At 40.5% G+C, this 19,717-nt stretch overlaps 1 protein-coding gene across 4 annotated transcripts in view; it reads right to left on the minus strand.

The window, feature by feature from the left end:
* The window catches only part of ATP8A1 (ATPase phospholipid transporting 8A1), a 236,318-nt gene that overhangs the window by 57,119 nt on the left and 159,482 nt on the right, over positions 1 to 19,717 (minus strand). For all 4 annotated transcript variants that reach the window (XM_004764082.3, XM_004764081.3, XM_004764083.3 and 1 more), the window contains one exon: positions 15,620 to 15,792. In XM_004764082.3, coding sequence (XP_004764139.1) covers positions 15,620 to 15,792 — 173 coding nt within the window. The remainder of the gene's footprint in view (positions 1 to 15,619; positions 15,793 to 19,717) is intronic.

The raw sequence follows: 19,717 nt of genomic DNA on the forward strand, positions 1-19,717 counted from the left end.
CCAGGGTCCTGGGATTGAGCCCTACATTGGGTTCTCTGCTCAGTGGGGAGCCTGCTTCCCCCTCTCTCTCTGCCTGCTTCTCTGCCTACTTGTGATCTCTGTCTGTCAAATAAAAATCAAATAAAATCTTAGAAAAAAAAAAAAAAAAGAATGATGCCTCATCTGAGTTTACTGTTCTCCTACCCATTCTAGATGATACAGCTTTTTTTTTTTTTTTTTTTTTTTAACAACTCAAAAGTCTCCCTAGAGCATCATATCTGGTTTTCCTAAAAACAATTTTGACTGATGCTTAGTAAGCACCAAGTCAACTCATGAAAAGTGTCCTTCCAGCTCTGGGCATGATGTACTGTGGGCCCCAATAGCTTGTCTTAGGGCAAGAAGGTATTTGAAGGGAACTCAGGTTAATCAAACTGAAATCAGTGAAAAAGATGTACTGTTGGGGTGCCTGGGTGCCTCAGTGGGTTAAAGCCTCTGCCTTCGGCTCAGGTCATGATCCCAGGGTCCTGGGATGAAGACCCACATCGGGCTCTCTGCTCAGCAGGGAGCCTGCTTCCCTTCCTCTCTCTCTGCCTGCCTCTCTGCCTACTTGTGATCTCTGTCAAATAAATAAATAAAATCTTTAAAAAAAAAACTACTGTTTTTATAGTATCCATTTAAAAACATTTTCCCTTGCTATAAGGAGGTTACAAGATCACAAAAACAAACTCGTAAGACATTAGGAATCAGTGTAGCATAAAGCTACTTGACTTAATTGCCAGTACTTAATAATTTCAGAGGATGTGGAAATCAGAATGGGCCAAAAGAGGGTTCCTTGACAGTTAGAATTTGACTTGACCTTGACAATATGAGGAGAGCTCATGTCAGGCAAAGGGAATAGCATATACTAAATTTCTTCACATTCAAAATGATCTAGAATGTATTCTTTCTACCGTTGTCCTTCTATCTAATAAAAGGTCACTATCTGTATTCACACATTAGAGTTTATTTACTTTCTTGACTTTTGTACACATGCATCTATATTTGTACAATTTCCAGAATGGTCTAGAATGACTTTACTATATGCTAATTCTTCCAAATGTCTATCAAAAAAAGCACATGTCCGTGGCTGTGAATACCTAAAACTTAAGTTTTACAAATGCCAATAGGGACCTAAGGCATAATTCAGAAACATCATAAAAGCACTGCTTCCTGGTCTAGATTTTTTTTTTTTTTTTAACCATGGATCTACATCAGGACTTAAATTATACATAGTTCTCTTCTCCTCTACCGTGGCTCTTTCATCTCTAAGAGAAGTCTGAGGCTCTGTGGAAAAAGCCTACATAACCAGCACACACTGTGAAGGCCAGTTTTCTTCCTGTGACTCCACAAACAGAAGGTGGGACTTTGCAATGAAAACTAGCAATGCACAGAGTGCAGAAATGCTTCTCAGATAGTCAATTGGCTGTAGTTTCTGCACCTGCTTTTCATTAGTTTTCTTATTTGCTCTGTAGTAACTCTCATTGCCCTATGAACGTTAGATCAGAGTACTGGCAATTTTTACCACTTAAGCTATAAGTGGTAAATAAATCAGAATCTCAAACATCAGACCCCTGTGCAAAGCAGGTTCTTAGCTCTACATCACAAGTTTGTATGTTTATGAGTTAAATGTTTTCTGTATGTATATTTTACTTTTTATGAATCCCCACCTAAGTCAGACATCTTTTTTTAAGCAACCAACTGCTATATATTCTATAGGGGAGCCCATCTCAGCTGAGCCTCATTTTGTACTCTTTTCATGGGATCAGCTAAATGAATCACTTTAAAAAAAAAATTATTTACTTATTTGACAGAGAGAGAGAGAGAGAGCACAAGTAGGCAGAGAGGCAGGCAGAGAGAGAGGGGGAAGCAGGTTTTCCGCTGAGCAGAGAGCCCAATGAGGGCTCGATCCCAGGTCCCCGAGATCATGACCTGAGCCGAAGGCAGTCGCTTAAACAACTGAGCCACCAGGCGCCCCCATGAATCACCTTTTTTAATGGAATAAGGATAAAGATGATACATGCAGACACACAATAAAGGATATTTTAGGGGACTTTCTATAGGTATCCAAAAGGAGTACAATAATTTATCTTACTGTATTGTGTTTCTAGATTGGCAACCTAAAAAATATCTCATCCTATACACTAGAAATCATGTTGATAGTATATCCTCTCAAAAACATACTGTAGACTTAAGAGTTACTATAAAGTTGTCATTAGAAGGTGAATCTAGGAAAAAATGTAAAAACATGGAGGATTAGAGTGTTTCTTAACCATCCTGAAGTGTTTTTTATAGTGCGCCTATGTGTCTAGAACCCCCCCACCCCCGTATTTACTAAGTTGAGGGCGTTCCTAGTGACTATTTAGAGGTCAGGATCGTTAGTCGGGGGCTCTGCTGTTTTCCCCTTTGTAACACACTTCCTAAGATTTCTCCTTGCAAATATCAGTTTATTTGTTCCCACCTGAGTCACATTCTGCTAATAAAAGAAAAATCATAAAAAGAGAGAGAGAAAAAAAAAACCCAAGACAAAAACTTTTGAGATCCTGATTCTTCTTCGAGCCAAAATTTGTTAGGCACCTTTGTGAAGTTTTTAATTGAGGAGCATTAAAATTTGGCAAAGAAATCGCTTACATGTACCAAAGTTACATAAATGTGCTAATACTTCTAGAAACTCAGCATCAATTTATTACTAGAATGAAAAGAGCCACTTACATAGCATCCCCAAAACTATTCTTAGCCCATGGTACATAATGAAACATTCAACTACTTCTAGGTAAGAGAACTGTGCTATTCAAATGACTGGTGCGTGAGTTCCTGCCTCATCTCCAAGAGCAGCATCTGTTGATATACTGCGCAGTCAGAGGCATCAAGCGGACCTCATAATCCAGGGACTGAGTTGACAGAAATAAAATACAGATAGCCTTCCACAGGATAAAAAGGGAAAGAAACTTTAAAAAAGATGTCTTTTTGCAATGCATTTTTTAAAAAATATTATCTATTTTAGTTGGTTAGTTAGTTAGTTAACTAGCAAGCTCCATGCCTAGCATGGAGCCTCAGGGGGGCCCTGAACTCACAGACTCTGAAATCAAGACCTGAGCTGAGATTAAGAGTTGGATGCTTGACCAAATGAGCCAACCAAGTGCCCCCCCTGCAATGCATTTTAGAGGCAATTCTTCTGCCCCTGCTTTCTTTCTTTCTTTTTGTCCTCCCTCAGAATTCAGATTGTTACAGGTACACTATTACTGTCTCCAGTGACAAGGGTTCTGATACTAGTTTAAATAAGGACTGATTGTATTGATAGCGTTTATCTGAACATGCGTGCACGTGTGTGTGTGTTCCCAGGCATTCTAAACTTCTAGCTGGAAACTGTACCTTCTCAAAACCCCAAAGAGAAAATTCCTGATAATAGAAACCTTTATTACAGTGTTCACACCAGAGAACAGTTTGTCTACGGTGCTACTCTTCCTTCCTTCCCTTCCCAAATGCCTGAATGCACACCACCAGCTCTGCATTTTTTTTTCTAGCTTAGTTCTGACTCTTCAGTCAGTATAACTCACGATGCTGCTAGGATACCCCACTGCTCCTGAACTTCTTCCCTCCCCTCCCCTTCTCTCCTTCCTTCCCTTTTCCCTCCTTTTTCCTTTCTGTACTTCCTTTCTTTGTGTCTCTGTGTCTTTCTCTCTTACTACATCTAGTTACCAAGAAACTAGCACTAGATTCAGCCCAGGGCAGATGTAAAAAATATAGTGGAATGGAATAAATGGTAATTTTGCAAAAACAAGAAATTCACCTCATGATGTCATTATCCCAACCCTACAACTCTTGCTCATTTTTCCCTGTTTGTTGCTGGAAGTCAGAGTCTGTTTAATCTGCTTTGTATCTAGATTGCAGAGGAAGTACATAAGGGCTATTGGATTCTCTAGGCTTTCTCACAGCGATAGGAAAAACAGATTGAATATTATTAGGTAGGGAAGAAACATACCACTTCTTCAAGGGAAAGTGGGTATACTAAGAATGGGTCAAAGCTAGATGACAAGGGGGCTCTATATGTCAGGATAAGAAAGTCTGAATATCACAGCTAGCCCTAAGCAACAGGGGGTGTTAACGAAAAAGCTTTTGAGCAAAAAATGAGTATGGTAGAAATTGTGCATCAAAAATACTAATTTGGGTTGCCCATCAAAATGTATCTTTTTTATATAGGTAGATAACTATACCTATCTCTACATATGTATCTGAATTGAAAAGAAAATGAAAAGAAAGGCTATATGGGGTCTGTAAGGGGTTTTGAATGACAGTGGGATCAGAGATGACCCTGAGGTTTCCAGTGTGAGTGATGGATAAAATGGCGGTCTAAACATTAATCAAAAAGGTAGGATGATTTATTTTTTTTTTTTTTTTTTTTTTTAAAGATTTTATTTATTTGACAGAGAGAAATCACAAGTAGATGGAGAAGCAGGCAGAGAGAGAGAGAGAGAGAGAGGGAAGCAGGCTCCCTGCTGAGCAGAAAGCCCGATGCGGGACTCGATCCCAGGACCCTGAGATCATGACCTGAGCCGAAGGCAGCGGCTTAACCCACTGAGCCACCCAGGCGCCCAAGGTAGGATGATTTAAAGAGGAAAATTCTCAGGGAAGTTCTAGACCCTCAGAAGTTCAGAAAGCAGTGAGATATCCTAGCAGCATCATTAGTTATGAAGAGTCAGAACTAAGACTGAAGAGTCAGAACTAAGCTTAGAAAAAAAAATGAAGAGCTGGTGATGTGCATTCAGGCATTTACTCACTCATCAAGGGTTTAAATGATCCTTTAGTATGTGATGAAATTTCTATGGAAGAATACAAAGAACAAAAAGGAGAAGAAAGTACAAGATCTTAGGACCTTCCTTCTGCCCCTAAAAGTTATTAATTTAGGGGCGCCTGGGTGGCTCCCCTAGCGGGTTGGGCCTCTGCATTCAGCTCAGGTCATGATCTAGGAGTCACGTGATTGAGTCCCGGCATCGGGCTCTCTGCTCAGTGGGGAGACTGTTTCCCCCCCCCCCTCTGCTTGCCTCTCTGCCTGCTTGTGATTTTTTCTCTGTCAAATAAATAAATAAAATCTTTAAAAAAATTATTAATTTAAGAACATTTATTGAACTACTGTCCCAAGAGTTAATATTATGAACCTATATATAGGATAGTGGTCTCTCTATGGACTCTTGCTCCAAGGAGACATAAGTGGTAGAGAGAGACAGAAATCTCTCCTTCATGGCACAAGGTCCAGCCACCTTTCTCTGTCTAGCGAACCTTGCCTACAGAAATGGTGTGCTCCCACTTGGGAAGCATGACTGCTCAAGGAGGCCTAGAGTGCTTCCCCTATCTAGTTCTGCTATTTTGTGACCTTGCTCTTCGAGTGGCTTCCATCTCTTTCCATTCTTGATATCTGGTTGGAGGGCCCATGGGCACTGGTTCTCTTCCCTTTTCCTGTGACTCTGGGTGAGGAAGGGCTGGAACTTCCTTAGGCTGTAAGGAGACTAGCTTGCCTTTCCTTTTTTCCTTCCTTTCCTCCTTTTTGGGAATTCTCTCCTACTTGGATGGATTTCACCAAAGGCTTTCCTCTCCTCTTAGAAATACCTAGTGCTGGTTACTGACAGAAATGGAAATAAAATCCTGAAGACGCCAGGAGCTAAAGAAGTATGGTCAATTTGAGGGTCACACTTAGTAAAGATCTATGAGAAACCTTTAGGGGAACCATGATGTTGGGAGGGAAATGGCACAGAAGGAAAGAGTGGTGTGTCAGGGGTCATAGATAAACACACAGGCAGGGAGAGCTTTTCAGCTGTACTGTTCACTCCCTGTGTGAGCGCAGGCTGACCAGTGTCAGGGAGGTAAGAGTGGGCTGGATGGAGCAAAGAGACTCCTCTCTCACTGTAACTGAAAACTTTGGTGTAGGCTTCAAGCTTGTGGCAACTCAGACTCCTCCAAACAACAGGCTTGAAAGACTCCCCAATGCCAGGAGTATTCCGCAGTGTCCTAAAACTAAGACCCCAGAAAAATTTCTTCCTCATACCTAGGAACAGAAAAGTTAGAGCTTTCTAGTCAACCTCAGGGCATGAAGCCAGGCTGGGACAGGTGCTGATGACATGGATGTGTTAACAAAACTTTTAATGTTACTTTACTTAAGTAATTCCATCAAAACGTGGCTGCCTCTAACAAGAGCAACACTTGGGCAAAGGAAGAAGGGCTTAGACTGAGCCTTGTCTCCAACTCTATCTCAAGTTAGGATGTAGCTGTCATTAGGGAAGGATTTTACTGTCATTAGGGAAAATGAGGGAAAATATCTCACAGGAAAAACAAGAGAAGATCATGAGTACAAAAGAAATTACAATGACTTATAAGAAAGTAGAACTAGTAAAAACAGATATAACAAGAGTTTTTAAAAGGTCTGATAAAAAATCAAACAAAACAAAACCTTGGCAAGATTTGAGAAGATACCAAAAACATGAAACCAGAACAAGCAGTTATAATGAAGAACAAACTGAAAATAAGTAACATAAAAATATAACTGTTAAAATAAAAAAGCTAATAGAAAACTGAATGGTAATAATAGTGCCTGGAAGTTCAAATATAAAAAAAAACTGTCTCAAAAGATATTAGGAAATTAAATGAAAATGAAATTTATGAGAAAAATGAAAAGAAATGGAGCAATATAGGTGACTATTCATAATAGGAGTTCAATAAGAGAATAAAGAGGGGCAGAATGAAATAGAATAATTTTCTAGAATTAAAGAAAAACATGCTCTTCTATTAAAAAGGATTGCACAGGGCCAAGAATAAATATAATAAAAATATACTTACCTATAGATGCATTATGGTTAAATTAAGAATAAGAAAAATTTCTAAAGGTTTCTAAAGAGAAAAAGCAAAACATTTACAAAAGAAATTCAGATATGACTAACACTGGATGCAGACACAGAATTACTTTAAAATCTTCAGTTCCTGCCTCCTTATGGAGGTGGCCAGGGAAAAAAGACATACTAATACATATAGACATTAAGCAAAAATATGGTTATCAAAGCCCTAGAAATAACCAGACAGAAGATAGACTGTAAAGCTTGCAAACTGAAAGAATATAATTTAGACATAATTCTAAATAAATCTCTATAATTTAGAGATTTAGACAGTGGAAGACAGGAGGAGAAGAAAGAAAAAAAGTATAAATAAATGAAAAACTCAAAATAAGATCAAAGAAATGAGGGCAACATCGTACTAATTATAATAAATATTAATGGTTTAAATTCACTAACTGGAAGAGATTCTCAGGTTAGATTGAAACAAAAAGATTCACCAATATATGGTGTCTAAGAGACATTCTTAATAATAATAGGTAATAACAATAGCCTAACTATGGAAAGGACCTAGATGTTCATCAACAGATGAATGGATAAAGAAGATGTGGTATACACACACACACACACACACACACACACACACACAATGGAATACTATGCAGTCATCAAAAGAAATGAAATCTTGCCATTTGCAACAACATGGATGGAACTAGAGGGTATTACGCTAAGCAAAATAAGTCAATCAAAGAAAAATAATTATATGATCTCCCTGATATGAAGAATTTGAGAGGCAACACAGGGAGCATGGTGGGTAGGGAAGGAAAAAATGACACAAGATGGGATCAGGAGGGAGACAAACCATAAGAGACTCTTAATCTCACAAAGCAAACTGAGGGTTGCCGGGGGGATGGGCGTAGGGGGAGGGTGGTTGGGTTATGGACATTGGGGAGGGTATGTGCTATGGTGAGTGCTGTGAAGTGTGTAAACCTGGTGATTCACAGACCTGCACCCCTGCGGCTAATAATATATGTTAATAAAAAATTAAAAAAATAATAATGGGTAATAGAAACTGTTTTTGCTCATTATGTTTTAAGCTCTCTACTTGTTTTATTTCATTCAGTTCTCAGAAGAACCCTTGAAGAGATAGGTTATTATTATTGTCATTTTGCAAATGAAGAAGACACTGAGGCACAGAAAGGTTATATAACTTACGGCAAAAGAACAAATAAGTGGTGAAGCCAGGATTCAGCCCTAAGCAGTGTGGATTTAGAGACAGTATTCTTTTTTTTTTTTTTTTTTAGAGACAGTATTCTTAACCATTATATTATACAGAAGGATTGAACGTAAGGGTTTAGGAAAAAGAAAAAGACAAGGCACATACGAAACAAAGGAAAGCCAGGTTAGCATTATAAGACAAAATAGAATTCAAGCCATAGGAAAAGCCATGATAGAGAGAATCTTTATGTATGATTTCTCACCAGAAATATTCAATTAGGCCATATAAAAGGAAATTTGATTTCTAAGAGTAACATAGTTTTTAATATACATAATAACCCACTTATTCCTCACAGCTGTATAAGAGCAATGACTGTCAACTCTGTTTCAAGAATGAATAAACTAAAGCTGAAGAAGTTAGACAAAAAATTGCTCAGCTAAGAAGAAGAGGTAAGGCTCAGACTTAGATTCCAGAAAGTCTGGTCCCAGAACCTGAGTACTGAAGTACACAGCATGGCAACCAGACAGAAAATGGTAGATTGCTTAGTAAATGGTATTGGGAGAATCTACTATGTAGAAATGAATTACATCAGATCTCTTCTTCCTAAGATATACAAAAATAATTGTCACATGGATTAAAGACCTATATGGAAAACAGAAAGCTGTGATGTTAACAAAAGAGATGCCTGAGAATATCTTTTTGAGCGGGACACACTTACTAATTAAAAAAGCACCAATCATAAAGGGGACAATGGATGGAATTTGACTGTCTTAAGGTCTATGATGGATCACAGACACCCCCACCATTTACATTTTGTCTAGAGCTGCTTTCATGCTACAATGGCAGAGCTAAGTAGTTAGGACAGAGACTGGATAGCCCAGAAAGCTTAAAATATTTACTATCTGGCCCCTTACAGAGGAAGTTTGCCCACGTTTGCTCCATGGAATACTCCCTTCCCCTTGGAAAATGCTATCTGGGACCACCTCCTCTTTCATGCCTTAATGTAAAGCTTGTTTTATATGCTTTACTTGTCTCTGTTTCTGTTCCTTTGGTAACATCCCTTCTGTTTTCCAAGATCATTTTGCCCTAGGATGCAGTCTCTCCCTTGTCCTACAGCCATTAAACAATCATGGCTTACATCCTACCTGGTATTGACTCTTGGAACTCTAGCCTGGCCCCAAACACCAAGCCTTAAATTTTCCCTAAATGGGGATGGCTCAAATGGGTTTATTAAAAAGAAGGTAATCACTAGAAACCTTATGGGTTCAAGAAGACCCAATTACACTAAAGTAACTCTTTTCCTTTCCCACACAAAATCAGACCAGTAGACAGACAGATTGAAGAAGTGTTGTAGGTTATATATATCATGTCCTTAACAAACCAGAAAATGAACTCCTTTATTCCATCACCATAGAACTACAGAAGAACTATACGTAATCTATTAGGTGGATTTTTTTTTTTTTTGATTGAAAACACATTAGAGTGCTGACTTACTGATTTATGTAAAGCTTCAGGGAGGCCTTGCTGGGAAGCTGCAGAGTCTGTACTTAAAATTGCTGAACAGAAAAGCATCATCACGAATTTGAATGTAGTTATGGAAGATACGTATGCTTATTCCAAGTTAGCAAGAGAGAAAACAGAAAAAGACTGAAATGAATAAGACACCATTTAAGAGAGGCATGATCACGGAAATCAAGGTAACAATTAGTCTTGGGCGGATAGTAATGCTAAAGGGAGCATTTACTTCCCAAACCCCCCTTGTGAGGGGGTTTCTGAGGTGCCGGTCATGTCTGGGTACTTGATACAGGAGTATATTCGCTTTATGAAAATTCACTAAGTGGCACGCTTATACTTTATGTACTTCCCAATAGAGGTTAACTCTGTTATTAGAATTCTATCATCTGCAATTCTAACCGGGGTGTGTGTGTGTGTGGATGGTGGTTTATCTAAAACGATCACATCTAAAACTATAAAATGTTGAAATTACAGAGGAATTCGCAAGTGTTTAGATTTACCAATCTAAATTTTGCTATCAAATATGGACTTCCCTGGTGGGGACGGGTCCCTCTTAAGTAGCTAACAGGCTATACCATGGCCTTGCTGCTCCTTTAACATCATTCAGCAGAGAGAAGGCAGCAAATGAAACAGACAGGGCTGAACAGCTTATTATATTATATGAAAGCAAAATACGGCCATTTTATGGGGTTATAAAATTTATTCAGGATGTCTTCTTTTAGCCACACACGTATGAAAGAAATAGTCTCCCAACATTTCCAAGATTTATTCATGTTTTCTTGGAAGCAAATATGGGATTGACATTCATTAACAGTTTGTAAGTCTTCTCAAAGCCAAACATCTGCTTGGCATCCGACGGTGTTCACAAACTTTTTCTTTAAAGGAATGTCTGTTGAGCATTTATTAGCTTCATTTGTGCTCTATAACTACCCTCTGAGTAGAACGTTTATTTAGAGAAATCCTTAAGGTTTAAGACAATCCCCAAAGATTCGAGAAGTAGATCTGTCTTGACCCTTTACTTAATGCACTTATGCTATGACAGAAAGTATTCGAAGTGTCCCTCTAGACCTCTTCGAGGAGGACTCGTGGATCAGACTGAGGTGAAAAGGTTTTGCCTGGAATGTCACTCCCGAGTGACGACACTCACTGAAGTCAAGTGTTTTTTTATGCACTGTGGGGAAAATGGCCTGAAAGGGGGTTAAACTTTGATTAGAGATGTTGCAAGTAGGGAAAAATGCTTAGTTCAATTTAACTTCTGCTTTTCAGAAGACATGAGTACATAAATTATGTAGGAGAATGGTGATTACTAGACAGTCTAAAAGCTGGAGGCTCTAGGCCAATTTTCAACCAACTGTCACAGAACATAAGTTTCAAGATATGTTTAAACGAAACTGACAACTACAGAAAAAAATGTAAAATTCTTTGAAAGGCTGCGTTATGTGAACTGATGAGGATCTCAGAAACCACATGCGATTGAACACACAGCAATACTTGACTGCAACACTCCCACTCTCTTCTGGAGGAAATATTAAAAGAGGTAGAACAGATGCTTCCCCAAATTAAGCCGATCCAAGCAGTAGATAGATTCCTCCCAGCAGAGAGTGGCCCACAGAAATAGGGTGGGTCCAGAAAGTGAAAGGTCTGGGAGGGGGTCTTCTGGCCCAGAAGCTTTCAAGCTGGAAGGAAATTACCAAGGAAGGGTGCATGTGTGCATGGCCCTTCCACCTTTCTATGCCAGAGAAGCTCTACTCTTAGCTGCTTAGACATCCAGGCTCCAAGGAGGATTTGAATCCCTGCTGTATGCCAAGCTCTTCATTTTATAGGCCACAAAAACCCAAGCCAGAGAAATTCCATTAGGTATCCAAAGTGCCAGAGAGGTAAAAATTTGAACAAGTATTTCATGAATCCTCAGATAAAATACCACTTTGCAGAACAGTTCTTGATTTTAGCTGTGCCCATAAATCTCCACACGTCTTAGAGCAAACTTTTCCCTCTCCTACCTGTCCGAGAGTTTTTTTTTGGGGGGGGGGTTCTGTGAAGCCCCTAAAATGGTGCATTTAATTTTACCGATTTGTGTGTATGTTTTCTTTTCCTTGGGGGGTGGGGCGGGAGGGATGAGCAGCAGTTTTCATGTTCTTCAAAAGCATCTGATCCCGGACGCCTGGGTGACTCAATTGGTTAAGCAGCTGCCTTCGGCTCAGGTCATGATCCCAGCGTCCTGGGATCGAGTCCCACATCAGGTTCCTTGCTCAGCGGGGAGCCTGCTTCTCCCTCTGCCTCTGCTGCCACTCTGCCTGCCTGTGTGCGCGCTCTCTCTCTCTCTCTCTGGCATATAAATAAATAAAATCTTAAAAAAATAAAAAAGCATCTGATCCCACCAAGGATAAGAACTGGTGTACTTGCACAGGGGAAAAGAAGGACCACAAGGAGATTATGTTTATAACCTGGAAAACTTATCAGAAACTCCTCTGACATTAGATGTATTATTTCCTATGAAACTTCTCAGCTGGTCCAGTAAATGGGCACAGAAGTAAAAGAGTGCCTGGGTGGCTCAGTGGGTTAAAGCCTCAGCCTTCGGCTCGGGTCATGATCTCAGGGTCCTGGGATCAAGCCCCACATCGGGCTCTCTGCTCAGCGGGGAGCCTGCATCCTCCACACTCTCTCTGCCTGCCTCTCTGCTTCCTTGTGATCTCTGTCAAGTAAATAAATAAAAAAATAAAAATAAAAATAGAGTACTTGCTGGGCTGATAAAGACAGATGTCATTTTCCTTGTTGGGTTTTCCATCCTTAAAAAAATTAGAAAAAGTTACTTGAGGTATGACATGAAACCTCCCCTTTGTAAACCAAAACCAGGACTCCAAAGCACTGAATAATGTTGGAATGGTGGGGGGGGGGGAATTATTTCTGTCTCTGAATAATCTCTTCAGAAAGTGGTGGGAAGAAAAGTAATGACTATCGACTGAGAACAGCTGTTTTTTTCAATTCAGCCCTAGGCTCTGGAGGGAAAACGTTCATCCCCATAACTATTAGGCAAACACCGAAAACTGCCTTCTGTCCTTTACGCCGATCATGTCAGGGAGGAAAGTGGCTGATGTCATCCTGAAGATGGAACTAATTTCGAGATCCTCATTATCCATTACGGGAAGGCTTTCCCCTCCACTCCCATTCTAGCTGTGGCAAAAGAGAAGCCTGCAGCAGACAGCAGACTTGGAATTATCTTCACGTGAGGACTGACCAAAGGTGGGAAAGCAGTGGCAGGGGAAAACCCCGAAAGTCAGGATGAACACAAAGTTGTGAGACATCACCGTATTTTGAAATAATATTCACTATTTATCTGGAGTGTCTGTTCTACTGGAGGAAAATAGAGAATTTCCTGCGGCTGGGAAGTCTGTAATCCTCTGAGAAGCCTGGAGTGACACTTGCATTTAAAGGTAAAGAAAGATACATGGAGTTGTCCACCTATTCCTCACAAGCGACAGAAGCATTATCATGGAAATTGTACATCAAGGTCAGTAGGGTTAAACGACAAGAAAATGGTCTGTGCCAGCAGTTTAAATGCCAAGAGGCACCGGGCCAAGACGGCGCACAGACATAATTCCAGCACTGGCACTGATGTAATTACGGGCTTAGATGAATTCTCAACCTCAGACCGGAAGATGAACCACAGTCCTTATGGGAAAAGAGAAAGGAGGAAGGTAATTAGAAGAAAAAAGCTGAGGAAGGGTATTTTCCTTAAAACAAAACACCAAACAAAAAACCAAACAATGACAAACCCTAAAACTCTAAAGAAAATCCAGTGTCTACCTAGGGACCTTCAGGTCCTCAAACATGCATAAAACAGGATGGAGGGAGGAAGGGGCCACACACGTCTTTATAGGGCTCAGTTTTCGAGCTGCTCTGCATGTGCGTGGTAGAGTGTGACTCCCTCCCAGGGGCCCGGGCCTGGAGGAGCCCCGGGGTCCATGTGACTTGTGAGCATCCAGAACAAGGACCTCGGGAGGGAATTTCACAAGCGCGCAAACATATTTTTTCTCCCTTGACACTGCTTTCTACTTCTTCTCTCCCTCTGCTATTGTTTAATTTTGTGGTTCCACTTTTGAAGAATGGTGGGAGGTGCCGTGTTAAGCAATGCTCTAAGAATGAGACTCAGCTGCAGTGACTGTGTTAGGAAAACTGGCCTCCCACATCCATCAAAGCAACTGTGAGTCTACTTAAAACAGAAAAAAAAAAAAAAAAGGAGACTTGGAGGAGAGCAGGCAGGAAGCCTTGTGCAGCCTTGTATGTGCAGGGTCTCTGCCCAGCACACAGTAGGTCCAGCTCCGGCGCGGACTCAGGGAATGGATCACTGTATCAAAAGAGCTTTGGATTACAGTTGGTTTACAAACAGGAGCCAGCCCGCATAGCACGACTGTGCTTTGGAGCAAGCTTTTGTTGATCTTCGTGATCCCATTAGTGAAAGTGATTAAACAACCAGATCTGGCACAGTTATCCTGATGGAATTGTGTCAGAGTTGAACATTCCTAAAACTTGGTCAACAGATTAGTAAGGAATCAAGAAAGGTCCCTGGAAAAGCAGATTTTAAAAAGCATGACAATATCAGAGTGTAAATGAGATCGTCAAGGTAATTTCCAATTCTTTCTTCACGAAGGTAATTTCCAATTCTTTCTTCACCATTAAGCAGACAGCCTAATTATTACTGATACTAAATATGTGTGTACAGGGGACCCTGGGTGGCTTAGTCGGTTAAGGGTCTGCCTTCGGCTCAGGTCATGGGATCAAGTCCCGTGTTAGGCTCCCTGCTCAGTAGGGGAGTCTGCTTCCCCTCTGCCCCTCCCGCAATTCGTACTCCCTCCTTCCCGACCCCCATCAAATAAAGCCTTTTAAAAAAAAATGTGTACAACAGGCTCTCCAAGAGCTCTATGGTAACATTTATTAACACATGCTACAGTGAAGAAAAATAAATGACTGAAATAATATGGGTTCCTATAATAAGTAGATTTTAACTCTCTGTGATATAATTTTATAGGTTGAAATGATGCTTTATAAAAGGTACTTATTAAGTTTGGTTGAAATTATATTTCACAAAGTGTGTTCCAATGGAAATTCAGGAAATATCTACAAGGCATGGCTTATAAATGTGGAGACAAATCATATACAGGATATTTCAGTGAATAAGCCCAGACCAAGAAGGTTTAAAAAGCATAACATTCTTTCATCAGTAAATGTATTTTTTAAGATAATAATAAAAGCAAATAGAAAAGTTTTAACAATAATGTTAAAAGAATAAATTCTGGGAAATTCTTCAGAAGCCCTGCTAAGATTTTGTCTCCTGGGCCGGGAGTAAGGGGTGTGGGGGGACGGTGGAAGCAGCTGGAGACACTGCCACCCCAGACCTGGTGGGACCAGCCAGTAAGGCTCTCAGTAAGTGGATGGCAAAGAGGAAAAGCCTTAGGTTTCACAGTCAAGCTGAGTTATGAACACACTTTAAATTTTAGGAAGACAAAGTGGGAACAATTTCCACAAAGATATGGGGAAGATTCTTTGATGAGAAATTCAGGAAGGACTAGAGCTAAATGCATTATGAAAATGTAGTTCTATGGATTAAGCCTTTATAACTCAAAACAGATTCAGATTAGGAAATAGGCAGTATTATCAATTAGAGGAAAGAGGAATGCACGGTCAAGAAATAGTCTTCAGGAAAATGACTCAGCATTTAAGTTACGTCAAGTCCTCCAAGCAGGCTCCAAGACTGATGTGTAGAAAACAGAATTCTTATATGGAAATGAGGAGAATAACGCAACTGGAACATGGGATGGCAAGAAATCTATCGATTCGAATTATGAACAGTAATTCCTAAGCATCAGTAGGACTCATCTAAAAAAACCTGCTACTAAATTCTATTTGAGGTTGTGAATCTTGAGTCTTAAGTGAGTGAGATAATAACCTGAGAGTGACGAATTCTGGATAGAAAAACTTTAAGGAAGTTCACAAATCAAGAATTTAGGATTGAGGTGCTGTTTCCTGAAATCTCACAATATTCAGGAGAACTTACCTGCAGCAAATAACAGCTTTGCACGACAAAGCCAAGTCCAGGAAATACTGTCTTACTCCGAAAGTTAAGGCATACTTGAGGGTTTTCCCATCAATAATAAGAGCAAAATCATTCTCTTTTCGAAGAGCATCACCCAGCGTAGTGCAGTGGCGACTGAGCGTTTCCCTCGTTGCCTGCAAAATCAAACAAAAACACCCGCAGCGTTTACTTCCGTTTGTTCTACTGAGATGCCCTGAGTATGTTCAGCAACTACACTTAGATATTCTTAGTGCTTTTATGTTGTAAACTGCTTTCACATAACTCCACTCATTTCATTCTCCCAAAAGCTCCTGAAAGGCGATTGGACAAATGTTATCGGTGAAAGTAAATTACTCTATTAAAGTCACACATCTGTGTCTACCAGGGTTGGTATTACAAATCACTGATTCCTCTGCGAGTTTGCCCATCATTCTAACCACACAATCACAATCGTGCAAAAATATTTTCAGTAAATTATCTTATTACAAAACAGTAACATTGTCCCAATTTATGAACTAGTCAAAATTGTTTAGCCATGAAACCAGGGGAAATGTTGAAGAATATCATTTAAATAACTTATGGGTGTTTTTTCCAGAATTCCTCAATGCTATTAAAACTTAATTTCCAATCACCAAGAGGGGGGAAACGCAGTGTCTGTAATCTCTCGCCACTTCACTAAATTGGTTTTTATAAACTTTAATCATGACTTCATGATCCTGTATTTTATGTGGGGAGGGGGATGCCTGGCTTGGTAATCTTGATGGATCAAATAGAAGAACCCCTTCCATCAATGCAGAGTTCACTTTCAGGTACAATAAAAACATTCAGCATCAAGGTAAGCTTTGTTCACCTCAACCATACAGAGGGTTTATACTTATCTTTATCTAGAACTGCTTTCCCAGCTCTTCAGAGGCAAAAAGTTGCAAGACATTTAGGTTTTCTCCCCAAGTCCTGTAGACCCTTCCTATAACCTAATGGGGCCAGCTTTCTGTCTTGTAAGAGCCCAAGCACTGTGGATAAATGAACACTGGCTCTGCACAAGGAGACATAAGGAATGATTCCTCTCTTACTAGAGTTTTGTTCTCAATGCTAATATCTGAGTCTGTAGTTATTATGTAATATAGAGATATATATATATATCATATATAATAAAATGTACCTATAGTAAAAATACTTATGTAATATTTTTATTATATTCACGGGAGATATAATTATTGTTTCAACTTAAGAGTGTTACTTCAGTTGCATTCACAAAGAGGGAAGCAAAGGCAGAGGTAATTAAAATTTTTATTGGAGATTTTTGAAGGTGTTTCTACATTCGTATTCAAATGTGGTTCACACTGGGTTTCTGGAATTTCAGGATCTGTTTACCAGAATAATAGAACCATGTTGTACCATAAAGTAAGTCTGCCCAAATTTCCTAATACTGGAACTTCACTTAATGCCTCCCCAGGCCCCCATTACCCACAGTGACACTAAGGACCACCATATAGCAGCTTTCTTTGCAAAATTTTCTGTTTACACTTTACATGGTCGGGGGGAGGAGCGTAGCTTTTTGAATTTATAGGCCTCACCCTCCTATTTCCTGCTAAAGATTTTTGGCCCAAGAGCACTTAAGTAAAGGAGGTGAAAATGTCAGAAAAGTTTTGCACATGAAATCTACGCATGACAATTTACAGTAGGTTTCTCTAGATTGTCTTAAAAACAAATTTGCAAAGGCTAAATGAACAAACAAGTAAATGAATGAACTGGTAAAAAAAGAAACGTAAAATACTTAGCGCCTACCACGTCCCGGGCATGGCTCTAAGGGCTACGCATACACTGAATTTCAGTTAACACTCGCTCGAACCCCACGCGGGAGGCGTCACTGTGAGCCCCATTCTGCAGATGAGAAACAGGAGACACGACGGGAGTTCCTTGCCCACGAACACTTGGCCACTAAGTGGTGAAATGAAACTCAGAATTAAATTTCTGTGCTCACTTGTCTTTCTCCACGTAATCCAGGGAAAGCAAACCCCACTGGAGACAGTACCGGGCATAGCAAAGTATAAACGGAATGCCCACACCAGTCTCTCTGCTGTTTCCCTAGAGTCCTCATCATCATCCTCGGTCTCTGATTTTGTCTTTGCCGCCAACAGAGATTTCTCTTTATAAAACAAATCTAAAACACAAATCACGGCTCTTCTTGTTCTAAAATTTGCCTATGGCTAATCATACGAGAAAGCCCCAGCTCTTTAAAATGACAGTTAGAGCTCTCCACAGTCGAGGCCCAACCGATCTTCATTCATACTTCCCTTCGCAGTCTTGACCCCTTTTTGCTCTCTCTGGCGTCCTCTTCCGTGCGGGGTTAGTCTACCACCTTCTAACACAGCTTACCCACCAAGCCCTCCCAGACACACTCCATGGGCCAGGCATAACTCACTCCAGGCCAGCAAGGCCTTCAGCTCCTCCAAGGAAGAGACCCCATTTCTCCCATTCCTCAGCAACAAACACAGTGCCCAAGATGACAAACGCCCGGGAATTACCAATGTATCCAATGAGAGCACTGATCAATTCTGAGTTCATCCTACTGCTGGCTCTCCAGTTCCCTGTCTGTTCTCACTCCTGATTTGAGAGTGAGAGAATGACTCTGTGCGTGTGCATGTGTGTGTGTGTGTGTGTGTGTGTGTGTGAAACAGACAGAGAGGGAACGAGAAGGAGGAAAGGAGGAGATCTTTCTCTTGCTCCTTAATTTTTGCAAAGAATAATCCGTCCCTCAAAGCAAGGCACTACGCACTGAATTGTCCCTGTGTTTTGTATGCTTTTGTGCACACGACTCCTGAGCTGAAAACCTGAAGGAAAACTGAGATGAAATTCAGGAGAACTTCACTGCTCTTTCAAGATCAGCGGCAGAACAAGACTGAAAGTCAAAGGACCCTTGAACTGGCAAGTTCCAGCATTAAGCTCACCCATGGGATGCGGTCCTGTGAACCCCACTCTCTCTCCTTTTGAAGGTGTTCTCTGACACCTTGAAGTCGGTTGAGAACTCTCTTATTTGTGGCATCAGTACCCCTAGGTTTCCTTGGTGATTATCACAGGTCTTCAGCAAATCAGAAGGTGTCAGGAAATGTAACAGAGGTAAGATTTCAGAAGGGGAGTCGAAAACACTCCCCCTAGAATTCTCTAGCCCGCCCACCCAGAGTGCAAGGTAACAACAAAGCTGCAAACGTTTTCTTATTTTAGTTTATAGCTTTCTTTTGTAAGCAGCTCTGTTGTTGGCTGTGTGTTGCCAGTTACAAGTTACATTTTACTCTTATTCATACCACCAGGAGTATTTTAAAATTATTTTATTTACGAAGGTTTATTGCTTCTCCCCTAAGCCTAGGAGCCATACTTTATGGCCATATTGCATTGAAGCTTATCTCCTGTAGCTAGAAATAAATTTATTACTATATTAGCTGTTACTGTGTTTTCTTTTTGGCTACCGAAGGGGGAAATGTTTAAACATTTAAACTTAGTGACATGTGAAAGTGAAAATATATAAAGGAGAAGCTAAATCAAAAAAAGGATAAAAGACCATAGAGTAGAACAAAATAAAAGCTCTGTATCTCCTTATTCTATAGTCTTATTTGTGGGCTGAAAGAAGGTACGTGTGTGGCTCTAATCAGAGATGGTCTGAACTAAAGGCAATTTGGGGACCCATACAGGCAAGGGGCAAGGCTGGCGTCCAGGTAACTTACCAGGCAGCCATCCAGGTAAGGGAGGGAATGTGGGTGTGTTTGTGCCTTCCCTAACCTGCATCCCATGAGCACATTCCAGTCAATCATTCAACTCAACTCACCCTACCCACAGCCCTGCACCTAGCAAAACGCTCATCAGAAGCTCTCAGCCCCTGGACACCCTGCCACGCCTCCCACCTTGCCAATTCACAACGATGACCAACATTTTCCTCTGTTCTTAAGAAGGGAAGAACCCTTCTTAAGGGTTCTTAAGGGAAAAACCACCCCACCCTGAGGACAGGTTCTGCTCCAGCTCTCAGCTCTTGTACATCCCATGACATCCACACTCTCAGCCATGCCCGGTGGATTCCATTTTCCTACA

The sequence above is a fragment of the Mustela putorius genome, unplaced genomic scaffold (genome assembly GCF_011764305.1).
Source record: "Mustela putorius furo isolate JIRA1106 unplaced genomic scaffold, ASM1176430v1.1 tig00000083_pilon_pilon_pilon, whole genome shotgun sequence".
NCBI classification, from domain to species: Eukaryota; Metazoa; Chordata; class Mammalia; order Carnivora; family Mustelidae; genus Mustela; species Mustela putorius.